At 56.1% G+C, this 14,469-nt stretch overlaps 1 protein-coding gene across 5 annotated transcripts in view; it reads left to right on the plus strand.

The window, feature by feature from the left end:
• The first annotated feature begins 4,158 nt into the window (after nucleotides 1-4,158).
• Nucleotides 4,159-14,469, plus strand: part of GSE1 (Gse1 coiled-coil protein) — a 446,848-nt gene continuing 436,537 nt past the window's right edge. For 4 of the 5 annotated variants that reach the window (XM_049864408.1, XM_049864409.1, XM_049864412.1 and 1 more), the window contains exon 1: nucleotides 4,161-5,894. In XM_049864408.1, the coding sequence (XP_049720365.1) occupies nucleotides 4,482-5,894 (1,413 nt within the window). In that variant the 5' untranslated portion in view covers nucleotides 4,161-4,481. Of the gene's footprint in view, nucleotides 5,895-14,469 lie in introns of all 5 variants that reach the window. The other variant, XM_049864410.1, reaches the window with a different exon arrangement.

Below are 14,469 nucleotides of genomic sequence, written 5' to 3' on the forward strand. Positions count from 1 at the left end.
GAAGATATCTCTACAAGCAGCAAAGGGCATGCCAAGGATTGCCGGCAGCCACAGAAGCTAGGACGGAGGCACGGAACATGGAACTGCTCCTCTCTCAAAGCCTCAGAAGGGATCCACATGGCCATTGCCCTGATCTGGACTCCCAGCCTCCAGAACTGTGAGCTGATAAATTTTTGTTCTTATGGCAGCACTAGGAGACCAAGACAGAAGGCAAAGAGATGGCTCTCCTGGGACCCTGAAGCTGTGGGCCCCACACTCTTGGCAGGATGCTTCGCGGGCCCTTCCCACTTTGAGCCTTTTGCATTTTCTCCTTAGAAGCAGGTACTTGGAGTCTACTCTGGCACGTGACGTTAATACCAACGAGCTTTGGCATGCTGTCCTCATCTTCCTCACCCATACCCAGCCTTTTTTGTGTCAAGACTCAAATCTGTGAAGCCCTTATTTCCTTAGGCGTGAAAATGGGAACATGGGAGAGGGGATATGGGACCTTCTTGGCCATGCTTGTCCTATCCAGCTGGCGCCTCAGAATTTAGGGCAAGGCTAATCTTAATAGCTCACATACCAGGGGGTTACAGAGACACAGCCTGGGTTCAAGTCCCAGCTCCACCAAGCTGGTTCCTGAGACAGGGATTTTCTGAATCACTGGGTCATTGAGAGAAGCAAAAACATCCACTTGAGCACTCCCCACCCCTGCTCTAGGCCCACTTTACACGTACATGCACACACACAGAGACATACACGTATGAATGCATGCACACACATGAATGCACACATACACATGTAAACGAACACAATGAATGCACATATACTCGTGCACACACACGTACATAATGGATACACATACATGCACACAATAACACACAAACACACACATGCACACAATGAATGCACGCATACATGCAGACATGAACACGCATGCATGCATACATACACATGCACACATGTACACAGATGCACTCGCATACACGTGGCACACATCCAGTAGTTCTCCTGAATCTCCAGCTTAGCCAAGAAAATCCCATTTCCCACTTTTTGTCCAGTTGACCCCTGTGGCCCTTCTCCCTCAGACTCTGCACAACCTCATCACAGTCGCACCCCCTGCCCCCTGGAGTGCAGACAGACAGCAGAAGAACCTCCTTTACCACTGGGTGAGACAAGAAGGGACATGCACTGTCACCAACAGCATGCCGGCTCCCCTGTGCCAGGGCATCACTCCCTCTACCTCATTTGATCTGCTCAAAAAATCATGAGAGGTCGGTGTGTGGGGCCCAGGCATTGAGCCAGGCACTGGACATACACAGTGAGCAGAACTGACTGGTCCCTGCCCTGGATGAGGGAGCACCCAGCCTCCCGGGGGAGCTGGATGGGGAACAAGCAGACAGAAAAAATAATTAAAGTCAATGGCAAATTCCTATGCCAAGGACTAGAGACAAAGGGTCACCGGGGAGGCCTCCCTTTAGGGGGAGTGGACAGGGAAGTCTCTTGGGATGACATTTCGGCCAAGACCTTAAAGATGAGCTGGAGCAGCTTGGCAAAGAGAGCCTGGGAAAGCATTTGGGCAGAGGGACAGCCCTGCCAAGCCCTGTGGGATCCAGGTGTAACTCCCCAGCCTACCTAGATCTCCTAAGCTCGGCATTGTTTTACCAGCAGCCCCTCTGCGTGTATATGTGGGGGGAGAGGGACGTTGGCCAGTCCCCCTTTAATGTGTGGGGATACAATTGAACAGACCTCACCCTTTAACATTTTCCTAATCAGCCCCCTCCTGTTGCCCTCCTGCCCTGCCCCTGACATTCCTCTGGGACAGTTTTGCTGACGCAGCGTTTTTCCACTATGAGGGCATTTCTGGCCAAGATGTTCACATTAACCTCTGGACTGTGACCCCTGGAGTATCCACGTGGGATTCCACAGAGGTGGCCCTTTTCTCTTGCTCTGTTTATTTATAATGCATGGCCTCCTTTGTGCCAAGAGGAAGCCCAGTTTTATTTACAAGTCAACGCCCCAGAGGCCGGAGGGGCCAATTGGCACCATTGTCACCAGGCCGACTTCTGGGCTCCAGCTGCCAGGTCGGACAGCTGTCAACTGCTTGGAAATCAGAGGCTCACAGAGTTTTGAAGCTGGAAGGGGCGTCATTTCACAGATGGGAGATGTGAGGACCAGAGAGGCCTGGGTTTGCCCAAGGCTGAGCCAGGACCGCAGGGAGAACGGAGGAGTCCTGGCCATGTTCCCTGATGGGGATGGCCTATCAGCACATGGATGACGGACCAGATATGTCAGGTGCCCATCAAGGCTGCACAGCCAGATCGTTGGGAGCAGGGGCCTGGAGCTGGACTGCCTGAGTTTGAATCCCAGCCCCACCACTTCCCACATTAACCCTCTATGCCTCATTTTTCCCATCTCAAAAATGGGGCTGACCACAGCACCCAACTCAGAGTTATTGGGAGAAGTAACTGAGCTAATATGTGTAGCGCTTAGAATGGGGCCTAGCACACAGTAGGGTCTCTCGCTACGTGTTCCTTAAATAAACTCACTGTATTTATACACATATTCAGTAAATGCACTGGAAACAGTTACCCTCTGCTGCAGTTCCTGTTTGTCCAGAAGGGGGGAAGACTCTCAGACAGGTTGAGTCCCTTGCCCCTAGACACATAGGACCTTTTCTGCCTCTGGTGGTGATCCAGTGGCCTCTGGTCAACACGGGGGGCGGGGGGACGGGGGGCCTGGCTGGGCCCCCAGACTGATGCTTCACTAACCGTGTTCCAGGACAGCTCCTCTTCTCTGTCTCCAAAATTAGAAAGCCGGGCCTGAAAAGTTCCCTCACCCCTAGGCTGCTCAGCTTCTAGTAACTGGCCCTCACTCAGCCCCCGCCCCCCTTTTGAGCGGGTAGGGGGGCCTCCGTCCGGGAGCTGCCCTTCATCTGCGGATGCACCTCGGTCTCCAGGGGCGTCCTTACCTGGTTCCTCTGGCGTTCTGCGTCCTCCTTGACCTTTACTTAAAGACCAGCCTTGGCCGCTGATGGGCTTCGGCGGGTCCCTGAGGAGGCCCTTCAGACGGCTTTAGCCGGGCGGGCTGGAGAGAGCCCCTAATTGGGGCAATGAATCATTGTGCGCGGCTCCGGGGCTGGACACAAAATAGATAGTGGAGCCGGCGAGCTATTGTGCGCAGTTTGGGACGCGGGAGGAGGGAAGGAGGGCGGAGGGAGGGGGAGGAGGAGGAGGAGGGAGCGCGCGAGGGAGGGATTCCCCGCCTGCCCTCCTCCTCCCTGCCCGCCCACCCGCCCGCCCGCCCGTCTCCCTCCTCCCCAATTAAATGACCCAACGCTTTGGCAGGCGCCGGAGCTCGCACATGCGGCTGCCGCTCCAGCCGCCCGGAGCCCGCCACCGCCGCCGCTGCGTTCCGGGCGCGCTCGCCGCGGCGCCGCCTCGGCCTGCGCCGCCGCCGGGTGCTCGGCAGGCCCGGGGGGCGCCCCCGCGAGCGGCCGCGCGCCCCGCCCGGCGTCTGCCGGCCGCCGCCAAACTTTGCGGCGCGCGCTCATGGTCCAAGTTGGGCGGCAAGGCGGCGGGGCCCGCGGCTGCCGGTGAGCGATGAGCGGGCGGGCGGCGCCGGTCTCCCGCAAACAGCGGCTTATGGCAGCGCTGGCCGAGCGGCCGGCGGGCGGCGGCGGCGCGCCGCTCTCCTGCTTCATCTGCGGCGGCGGCATCGGTCGCGGAAAGGAGCTGAAGCTGCAGGTGAAGCAGCCGGCGGCGGCGGCGGGTGCGGGGGCCCCGGCGCAGCCCTTCTTCCCGTTCCTGCAGCAGCAGGAGCCGGCGCCCGGCGCGCGCGAGCTCTCGCCGGCCGACGGTTGCGTGCTGGTGTGCGCGGTGTGCCGCTGCTTCCTGGGAGAGCAGTGGGCCGCCTTCGAGCGCGCCCGCACGCCAGTGGACAAGCGCATGTACTGGCTCAAGCGGCCGCACCAGTGCGAGGCGGGCGCGGGCGGGCGCCGCGGGGGCGCGGGGGCCCCGCGCGAGTGGAACGTCGCCTACGCGCTGGGCGCCGGCGCGGGCGACGACGACGACGAGGACGGCGGCCCCGGGCCCCGCGCGCCCGCCGACGAGGCGCGCGACTCCGAGCTGTCCGAGCTGTCGGACACCGATCCCCTCTCCGAGCCCGACCCGGGCGCGCACGACGCCGTCAGTCCGGCTCAGGACGGGGCGCCGCTGCCGCGGAGCACCCCGGGGCCAGGCCCTCGCGGGCCCCGCGGCCTGGAGTGGAGGCCGGCGCCGGGACTTCCTCTGGGACAGAGCGCAGAGCCCCCCGCTCAGGGGGACGTGGACGAGGAGGGGGCCCCTGCGAAGCTGCACGTGAGCGGGGAGCCCAGGACCGGCAGCGGGCGCCGGCGGAGGGGGACTGGGAGGCACTGGGCCCCTGAGGCCCGGGCCAGCGTCCTGAGGGGCATTCAGGGCACTTGGCAAGACCCACCAGTCCAAGCGCCTGCTGCAGATGGAATGAAAGGGCCCCCCTCTGGCAGGCCCACCAAGACTCCAGAGAGCAGGCTGCTGGGGGAGACCCACGGGGGCTACTGCACCTCTGAAGACAGTGACATCAACATCACCAGCGAGGAAGAGGACGACAAGGAGCAGCCCTTCCCTGCCCCCTGCGGCCCCAAAGAGAAGGACAACAGTGACCGGGTCCCCCGGGGGGCCCCGGAGAGCCGTGTGGTACCACCGGAGGGACCTTGCTGCTACATCTGTGGGTCAGCGCTGTCGGCGGCGTCGCAGCACCAGATCCACGTGCAAAAGCAGGAGAAGTTGGCACAGGCCCCGTTCTTCCCCTTCCTGTGGCTGCACAGCCCGCCCTCAGGCGCACGTCCCATCAGTCCTGGAGGCAGCACACTGGTGTGTGCCTGCTGCTTCACCTCTCTCATGCAGCAGTGGCAGAGCTTCGAGCTGGCGAGTGTCCCTGTCCTGCAGCGGCTGTACGTGGTGCCTCTGAACAGCCGTGCGCCGGGCATGGCCTCCAAGGGCAGAAGGCTGCCCAGGGAAGAGGGTGTGCCTGCCGCAGCCCTTCGGGAGGCCTGTTACCTCTGTGGCGAGGACTGCACCCAGGATGCCCGAGCTGTGCCTTCCAGGATCCTCAATGGCAGCACCAGGAGCACCATGCACTTCCCCTTCCTCAGCCTGCTGCCCTGCCCCCCCAATGCACGGGCCCCCAACAAGCTCTGTGAGGTCCATAGCTGCCCCAAGTGCTTCAGCGTTCTGGAGGATGTCTGGGCCTTGTACCGGGCCTGCCAGAATGAGGAGCTCATCACCTCCGTGCAGGCCTTCCTGGGCAGATACCACCAGGCCTTCTCTGCGTCTGACTCAGGAATCTCTGAGCCGCCCACCGCAGCCCAGGGCAGCCCAGCATCTGTCTGCTACATCTGCGGGGCTGAGCTGGGCCCTGGGAAGGAGTTTCAGCTCAATGTGAACCCCTCCAGCTGCCTGGGTGAGAAGGAGCCCTTCTTCCCCTTCCTCACTGTGTACCCGCCTGCCCCAAGAGCCAGGCCTGTGGACTCCACCGGCCTGGTGGCGACCTGTGTGCTCTGCTACCACGACCTGCTGGGTCAGTGGCTTCAGCATGAGGCCCGTGGTGCCCTCCATGCCATCAGTGCCTGGTCTCGGCAGTACCAGGTAGAGACCTTTGTGTGCTTCTTCTGCCAGCAGGAGAAGAAGCGCTGTCTAGGAATGAAGGCTGTGCGAGTGGCCCGACTACCCCTGTTCCTCTATACCTTGCGGGCGAGCCACAGCCTGCTGGTGGACGATGGGCGGCAGCTGATCATTGGTGCCTGTGTGGAGTGCGGGACTCTAGTGTGTGCGGGCCAAGGGCCCAACCGTCAGGGGCCTACCGGCTGGAGTTCCCCAGTGCCAGTGGTGACAAAGGTAAGCGGTGGTTCTCATCTCATCTTAAAGCCTTCCTTAGAAACCTGTGCAGGGAAGGAAGCGGTGTTTTCTGTTTCTCTGCAGTTTGTGCTGGTCCTGCGTGGTGTGTAATGGTGAGAGGTCACCAGGCTGCCTGCCCTTGGTTGGCTCCTTGGCCTGGCAGAGCTTGGAGACACAACGTAGGAGGTCAGAGAAGTTGAGGGACCAGGAGTGGTCTGTGGAAGAACGGGCACTGCTGAAAACAGCAGGCATGGGAAGGAGCTTGGGCGTTTTTGCAGCAGCGTGTTTGTGGCGGAATCTATCAAACAGAGGAAGTTCAGGGCATGTCTGTCATCTGCCTGATAACATTGGTAATTAGTCCAGCCATGCAGGTCACAGAGAGGTCTCGGCACTTACCATGTTTGGAGCATACCAGGGGTGGAAGTTCCTCTCCGCTCTAACTCTAGCTGCGCCTGAGCTTTCCACCACCTCCCCCCCCGCCCCGCCACCCAGTCCACGCTTTCCCTTTGAGACTCTCTGGTTGCTTAACAGCAGATGGAAATGTGTTTCCAGACATGGGGGTGTGGGACGCGGGAGACAGTGGCCCAAACAGACTTCTCCCTGGTGGGAAGAGTCTTTCTTCTCTGCCAGTCAGCTGTGCGGGGTGGGAGGGAGGTGGTAGCAGAGGCCTGGGTGCTCCCTGTTTATATGGCGCTTGCCTTCACTCGGCTGCTTGCCCTGGAGGAGCTCCATTAATTTTGGATTTGGGGGTCTGGGGAAGAGGATGGCTGTGAGTCGAAATCATGCGTGGCCTAGGGGGCCGTGAAGCCTAGTTTCCGCCCAAGAGGGTAGGCTGGCTTGTTTTACTCAAATACCTGCTGGTGCTGCTGTCATGAAACGCTGACCCAGCAGCCGGCGGAGGGGCATGTGGATGGGGCAGGCCATCCCATCCTATTCAGGAAGGTGGTTCGATCCTTTGATCCCTTCGAAAGGTTTCTGATCCCACCTTCCACGTGTGTGCACACATAAGCGGAGGACCCTGGTACATGTGTACTCACAGCGGCCCCCTGTGTAAGGTGGTGTCCCCACCACATATCTGTCCTGCTTCCTTGGTCTGCAGGGTCCCACACCTTCATGGATCGCCCAGGTCTCCTTCTCTAGCTGACACCTGGGTTGTGCTTTAAGGCTGTCTTTGGGGGCTCCGATGGGACAGCCTTTGATTTTAAACCGAGCCTATCGTCTCCCATCCTGGAGCCCGAACCTCTCATTGGTGGCGTGTGGCAAGCCAGCCCCGGGGTCACCTGCTGGAATCTGAAAATTGCAGTTCCCAGGAGGGCTGAGACTGGGCAAAAAACCTGGGATTGGAACAGGCCAGCCCCTGGTAGCTGAGCACCGTAAGTGTCTTATCCTCACTGAGGTTTGGGTTCCGGGGCCGAGAAGTAGCACTCAACACTGCCTGCCTTGTAGGGAGATGGAGAGAATAAGGTGACTGGGGAGATTTAAATACTCCAAGTCGAGTGCTTGGCGTGCACAGTGGGACCTGCCCATCTGCCCAGTCTGCTGGGCAGATTCTCCTAGGAGGCAGGCCGGCTCCATGCAGGTCTTCTCATCTGCATGGTGGGTGCTGATTCTGGGCTCTGTGGTACTGCCTCAGGAGCCCTGGTGGTACAGTGGTTAAAGCACTCAGTTGCCATCGGAAAGGTCAGCAGTTCAAACCCACGAGCCACTCCATGGGAGAAAAATGTGGTAATCTGCTTCTGTGAAGATTTACAGCCTTGGAAATCCTATGGGTAGTTCTCTGTCCTATAAGGTCACTGTAGGTCAGAGTCCACTTGACACCAGTGGGTTTAGTTTTGGTTTTTGGGTGGTGCCTCAGCAATAATCAACGAGTTCTTTATGAGACCCCCTCAGACCAAATGTGCTCTGTGGGACACCCAGAATGTGGTGGGTTTTCTCATGTTGATTTACTTATCTATCAGGAGTAGATGAAGTGCCTGTGGTGGGCATTGGGAACTAGGGAAACAGAAGAAGCCGCCATGCCCCAGTCCAGCTTGGAAGGCGGGGATTGAGAGTGGCATGGTGCAGATGGCAACACAAGCTGGTGCCCATCCCACAGGGATCAGCCTGAGTCGGAAAAGCTCAATGATGCACTAACTTTTTGCACTATTTCTCAAGCAAGTCATCTCACTGGCTCCATATCGTGGCTCTGTTGTTGTTGTTAGGTACCATCGAGTCAAGTTCAACTCATAGTGACCCCATGTGACAGAGTAGACCTGCCCATAGGGCTTTCTAGGCTGTAATCATCATAGGAACGGATTGCCAGCTCGTTCTTCTGTGGAGCCACTGGGTGGGTTTGAACTGCCAACCTTTTGCTTAGCAGCCAAGCGCTTAACTGTTGTGCCACTAGGGCTCCTTCTATTATTCTCATTTTATAGATGAGTAAATCAAGACTCAGAGAAGTCAAATGGCCTTGGTGACTGTCACACTGCAGGTAGGTGGCTGAGGTGGGTCTCAGACCTAGGTCTTGCAGCTCCAGTGCTCTTCCATCCTGTTGCCTAGGGGAGATTGAGCTGGGTTAAGCCTGGGAAGATGGATAGGATTTGTTGGGGGAGTGGTATTCAGGAGTGGGGTAGAGCAGGAACAAAGGCACGGAGATAAGGGTGAACCATGGGCAGGAGGTGCCTGTTGAGGATGAAGGAGAGATAAAGCTGGAGCAACCTGGAGGCCTCGAATTCAGGAATAGGAAATAGGCTTGAACTTGAGGGCACAGGGGAGCAATAAAATGTTCTTGAGAGAAGAAGTGGAATGGGTGGGGAAGAGGTCAACCCAGGCTGGGCTGTGGCAGCAGTCTGGGCGACTGGTGGAGCAATCGCGGGAGGCTTAGGCATGGTGGGAGCAGCAGTATGGGTCTCAGGCTCCATTAGACCAAAGGACAAGAGAGGCATCAATGCCAGATGCCACAAAAGCCTCAGATTGACAGTCAGCAGGATGCCAGAAATGCAACCATTCTCCCCCTCCACACACACATGTTCATTCAACAAGTATTTATGAAGCCTGTACTCTGTGGTTAAGCACTCAGTTGCTAACCGAAAGGTTGGAGGTTCAAGTCCACCCAGAGGTACCTCAGAAGAAAGATGTGACGATTACTTCCAAAAATCAGACATTGAAAATCCTACGGAACACAGTTCTGCCCTGACACATGTGGGGTCGCCATGAGTCAAAGTTGACTCAGCGGCAACTGGTTTTTTCACTGTGTGCCGTGTGCTGTTCCAGACGCTGGGGAGCTAAGTGGGGAGGAGGCAGACAACAGTCAACAGATTAATACAACTTCCGGCAGGGCTAAGTGCTGTGAATTAAACAAAGCAGGACAAGGCTGGGCCCCAGTTCCAGGGTGAAGTAGGGGGTGATGGGATACGCTTGCCGGAGCTGGGAATATATGTAGGTACTCCCAGCATGAAAATCAGGGGAAAGAAGCATCTGACACTGCTGAAGAGGGGGAGAGGGGTCCTGCCCCTGAACCCCTTTCTGAATGCCAGTTCTGGGTTCTTGATTCCCACATGCGCAGTCCCGTGTCTTTTACTGGTTTGAGAATTTGGGTGGGAGTGACCGGGGCACCGGAAGGTAGCCACAGGGAAACCACTTATTGAGGACGGTGTGTTCCAGAACCTCCTTCTCAACCGCCTCATATGACTTCTCAGTTGTTTCCTGTTAAGCATTCATACATTAGTGAATCGACTTTAAGACACTAAGAAAGGAAATGTTAAAGAAGAAAAAGGAAGCAGAGGTGTCGCCATGGCGCCCTCTAATTTGGATTTTGTTTGTGGCTTTCTCTCCAGCTGGGCCCTCATCCCCCGGAAGGCTCCATGCTCTGTAGGCACCAACTCCAGCTTGTTGCTTGGCTGGGCCTTGTGTCCTGGGTAGGCTGGGGGGGCTGCCACCCGCCCTTTCCAGGGCCCAGCGCCCCCTCCCAGAGGAAGAATGCAATACATGGGAAGTGCCATGAAGCTGTGGGAACCCCCAGGTTTGTTTTAAAACAGATGTGGTTTGAATCTTCATTCTTCTGGGAGCTGGCTGTGTGCCCTTGGGGAAGACCCTTGCCTCTCTGGGCCTCAGAGGCTGTACCTGAGAAGTGGGGTGATAATTCCTCTGGAAGGTTTGTGATAGGAACCAGGTGAGATGGCCTGGGTGACAGCACCTGGAGTGCTGTAGGGGTGCGGAATGTATTTATCCCTGCCTCTTTTTGCTTGTAACTCAGGGTGGGGTCTCTTTTGCTGGCACCCACATGCTCTGAGGTTAGGACCAGGAAGAGTCCTTCTGCCCCTTTTCTGTGGTGGGTGGGGCTGGCCAGGCTGCCGGAAATGGCATCAGGAGGACATCATAGTGATGACGGTGGCTTTATGGACTGCTTGCTGCAGGCCAGGCTGTGTCACATGCCTCACCTGCATTCACACCTGTTGATGCCTCGAAGCAGCCCTACCAGGCAGGTATCATCCTATTTCCTGATGAGGAAGCAAGTCCAGAGGGTAAGTGATTCCCTAAGGCCACTTGGCTAGTGATCCCTAGGCTAGGATTGTCCCAGTCCAGCGGGCTCTGGGGTCTGTGCTCCAGCCTCTATTCTGCCCTGCCTTTGGGTTCCCTCTGTGGCGCCAACTGTGACAATGACAGTGCCCTGGAGGGGATGGGTTCTAATTTCCTCTGTGTGTGTGCTCCCCCTGCCCGCCCCCCCACCCCAGGTACTAGAGTAGCTCAGAGGCAGGAGATAGCTTGTAGAGGGCAGAAGCCTGAGAAGCCCCCACTGGCCGACTCCGCCACCTCCCCACCCCTGTTTCTCACCCAGCTGACAACGAATGTCCTCTGCCTTTCACCTCCCCCCAACATTGCTCAGGTGTTCAAATTCAGCCTGGACCTCCCTTTTGCACTCGGGAGCAGCCTGCCTCCCATCAAAGATGGATTTGCTTGATCGATTTTCTCTCCTTGCAAGCCAGTTGGCTGGCAGGCTTCCTTCCCTCATCCAGGCTCCGCCCGGGGAATCTTCTGGTTAATGGGGCGTGCAGCTGTTTACCTAACCGCACTCTGGCCTCTCATCGTGGGGACACCCTGGCCGAGCCCCCCGAGTGTGGCCTTGGAGCCGGGAACAGGTGTTGTAGCTGAGGCCGCCTTTCTTTTCTCGACACTGACATCTGAGGTCTGCCGAGTACGTCTGTCATCACCCGCCTGTCAGGCTGGCCTGCACATCTGTTTCCTGTGTTCCCTGGCTATCTCTGCCCACATGCTCCCTGTTCTTCAGGGGGGCCCCAGGCAGCCCCTCTTCCCTGGGACCAGACTCAAAGGGCACCTGGTCAAGGCTGATTGAATGGGGGAACCTTCTGGAAGGTGCCGGATAGTGACCCAGGCTTTGAGCCTTTCTCAAGTCCAACCATCTCCTCCAAAGGGAGGGCTGTGCTTGTCTTGGCAAGTTAGGAGCCATCTTCTTAGAGGAGTAAACTTTCCAGAGGCGGCCCTGTCCTAAAACTGGAGGTGATTGGAGAAAACTGGAAAGAGGGAAGTGAAAGCGAAAGGTCTTCAAAACTCCGCCTTGCCTAGAAGCAGGGAAGGTGAGGAGGGGCAGGGCTGGAGGGGTGGCCCGCCTTTGGGAGGGCTGGAGCCTGCAGAGCTTTCTGGCCCCTTCTCTGTTTCAATCTGCCTGGATTTCAAGCTCGTGAGGTTCACTCTGCTGTGTTTTCTGAGGGTTTGTAGGTTCTGGGCATGTTTGCCTGTTTCCATGTTTTTCTCGAGAACCTGCTGTTCTGATTCACCTCCCGTGAGTTGAAACCCGTAACTGGGAAAGAGACACGTTTGGTAATTCCGGCTCATCTTCCGCCTCAGGTACACATCCTCATGGGGACAGTGGGAAGGGATAATACCTCTGCTTTTGAAGAACAGCACTTGGGAACTTGGCCTCTGTTTTCCATTTAGCCCCAAGTGGGAGGCTCATGGGGCTCTTGGGGAAGGAGCCCCTAATTGCCTTGTGACCTTTGCTCCCCCACCTCCCAAGAGCGAGCTCAGTTTCCCCATCAGCCGAAATGAAAGGATTGGCCTTCAGGGGACCCAGGTGGTTTGCATTTCACACGTGAAGGCTCCCTGGTAGCGCTGCGTTGAGAAGGATTCTGAGGCTGCGTCTGGACTTGCTGGGAAAATACCTTGTGATTTATCGGCAGTCTCTGCTGTGGATTAGGAACAGGGAATGTCTTCTTTTGGGGTCTAGGTTTTGAATTCAGTATGTGATGCTGGGGCCCTTAAACACCATGTTGTTCTGTCCCATGGATGGTAGTTTATTCGGGTCAGAAAGAACCTCATGGATCATTGTTTTTCAGCAGGAGGACCAAAAAACTCATGACTTAACACTTTTGCCAATTTGTCAGTCAAACACAGTAAGTAGATGTATACATTTGGAAGAATTTCTTGAGTCCCTTTGCCAGGGACACAGCTGCAGTCCTGCCTCCTGTCCCCACTTGTGTTTCTGCTCTTGCCCAAGGCTTCCCTGCAGAAATGGACACACATATTCTACCCGTGAGCTCCACAAACGTTTGCCTGCCGACTGTGCACAAAGCTCTCCTTGAGCACCTGGAGCTGTAGGGACGTGCTGTGACATCAGGCAACCCTGCCCTGACCATGCCAGGGGCCTGGGAGGGGTCCATGGCTGTGACTATGAAGTGTGTTGAGTCTGTGCTGGAGTCAGGATAGGGTCTGCTAGGAGCACATGAGAATCTGGGGGATGAGTTGGTCAGGAAAGGCTTCCTGGAGGAGGTGACATCTAAGCTGAGTCCCAAAGGCTGAAAAGGACTCAGCCAGATCTGCAGGTGGGGTCATGTGCAAAAGCCCAGACTTAGAGGGGAAGTGTGGTTTGTGGGAGAACCAAAATAGTTCTGCTTAGACCTGGAGGAGGAGATGAGGCAGAGGGCTTGGCAGGGACAGAGCACCTGGGCAGTTCGGACCTCTGACTGTGATTTGCTTCAGCTGGGACCTTTAAAAAATACCAGTGACTGTGCCCCACCCCAGTCTGTTAAATCAGGACCTTTGAGGGTGGGCCCCAGACCCTGGCATCTTTGAAAGCTTCCAGATGATTCCAGCGGCCAGTAGGGTGAGAACTGCTGATAATGGGCAAGGAGTTTGGGAGTTTTATTTTGAAGGCTGAGGCATTCGCAAAAAGGACTCTATTCACTCATTCAGGCTGTCTTTATTGAGTGCTTACTGTGTCCCCAGGAGTCCCTGGGTAGCACAAATGGTTAAATGCTCAATTACTAGCTGAAAGGTTGGTGGTTTGAACCTGCCCAGAGGTATCTCGGAAGAAAGGCCTGGTGATCTACTTCCAGAAAAAGCCACCATTGAAAACCCTATTGAGCACAGTTCTACTCTGTGCACATATATCACCATGAATTGAATTGAATTGACAGCAACTAAAAAAAGCAGAAACAACTGTGTCCCAGGCACAGGTCTAGGCACGAGGCTCCGGCGTGGAGCAAAGAAGACAGTATTTGAGGAGCTGACATTGCAGTGGGGAGCAGTAGAAGGGCTGTGGTGGTGGTCAGGGAAGGAGTGGGGAGACTGGGGGGAGTGCCACCCAAGCAATAAGGAGGGTTTGGTCAGAGGCCCTGAGGTGGGGCTGAGCAACAGCGAGGAAGCCAGGGTGGCCAGAGAGAGGTAAAGGATGGAAGGGGATGAGGTGGGTAGCAGCCAGGTCAGGTGGGCTTCGTCAGCTAGAGTAAGGACTGTGGGTCAGACCCTTACTGAAGTCATTGGGGTGTTTGCTTTTAATTAAGATATAATTCACACAACGTAAAACTCACCTTTCTAAGGTGTACAATTCAGTGGTTTTTAGTGTATTCACAGAGTGCAGGCACCATCACCGTCTAATTCCAGAACACTTCCATCACCCCATAGAGGAACACAATCCGTTAGCAGTCACTCCCCGGTTCCCCTTCTCCGCTGACAACCGTGAAGCTTGTTTTCGTCTCTATAGATTTGCCTCTTCTGGGTACTTCATATCAATGGAGCCATAAAGAGTGTGGTCTTTTGTGACTAGCTTCTTTTACTTAGCGTGATGTGTTCCAGGATCATCCATGCTGTAGCATGCATCAGAACTCCATTGCTTCTTATGGCCGAATAATATTCTCTTACATAGATCTACCACACTTAGTTTATGTGTTCATCTGTTGACATGCCTTTGGACTGTTTCCACCTTTTGCCTCTTGTGAATAGTCCTGCTGTGAACATTGGTGTGCAAGTTTTTGTGGGATGTATGTATTTATTTCTCTTGAATGGAATCATTGAATCAGATGATAACTCTGCGATGAAGCTTTTAGGCAACTGTTTTCCCATTAAGGGGCTTTAAGCAGGGAAAGGGAAACCCTGGTGGCATAGTGGTTAAGTGCTACAGCTGCTAACCAAAGGGTCGGCAGTTTGAATCTGCCAGGCGCTCCTTGGAAACTCTGTGGGGCAGTTCTACTCTGTCCTACAGGGTCACTATGAGTTGGAATCGACTCGACAGCACTGGGTTTGGTTTGGTTTGGAAGCAGGGAAATGGCACCATATGACTTAGATCTGAAAAAATTCACAT

Source organism: Elephas maximus, chromosome 21, assembly GCF_024166365.1.
Source record: "Elephas maximus indicus isolate mEleMax1 chromosome 21, mEleMax1 primary haplotype, whole genome shotgun sequence".
Lineage (NCBI taxonomy): Eukaryota > Metazoa > Chordata > Mammalia > Proboscidea > Elephantidae > Elephas > Elephas maximus.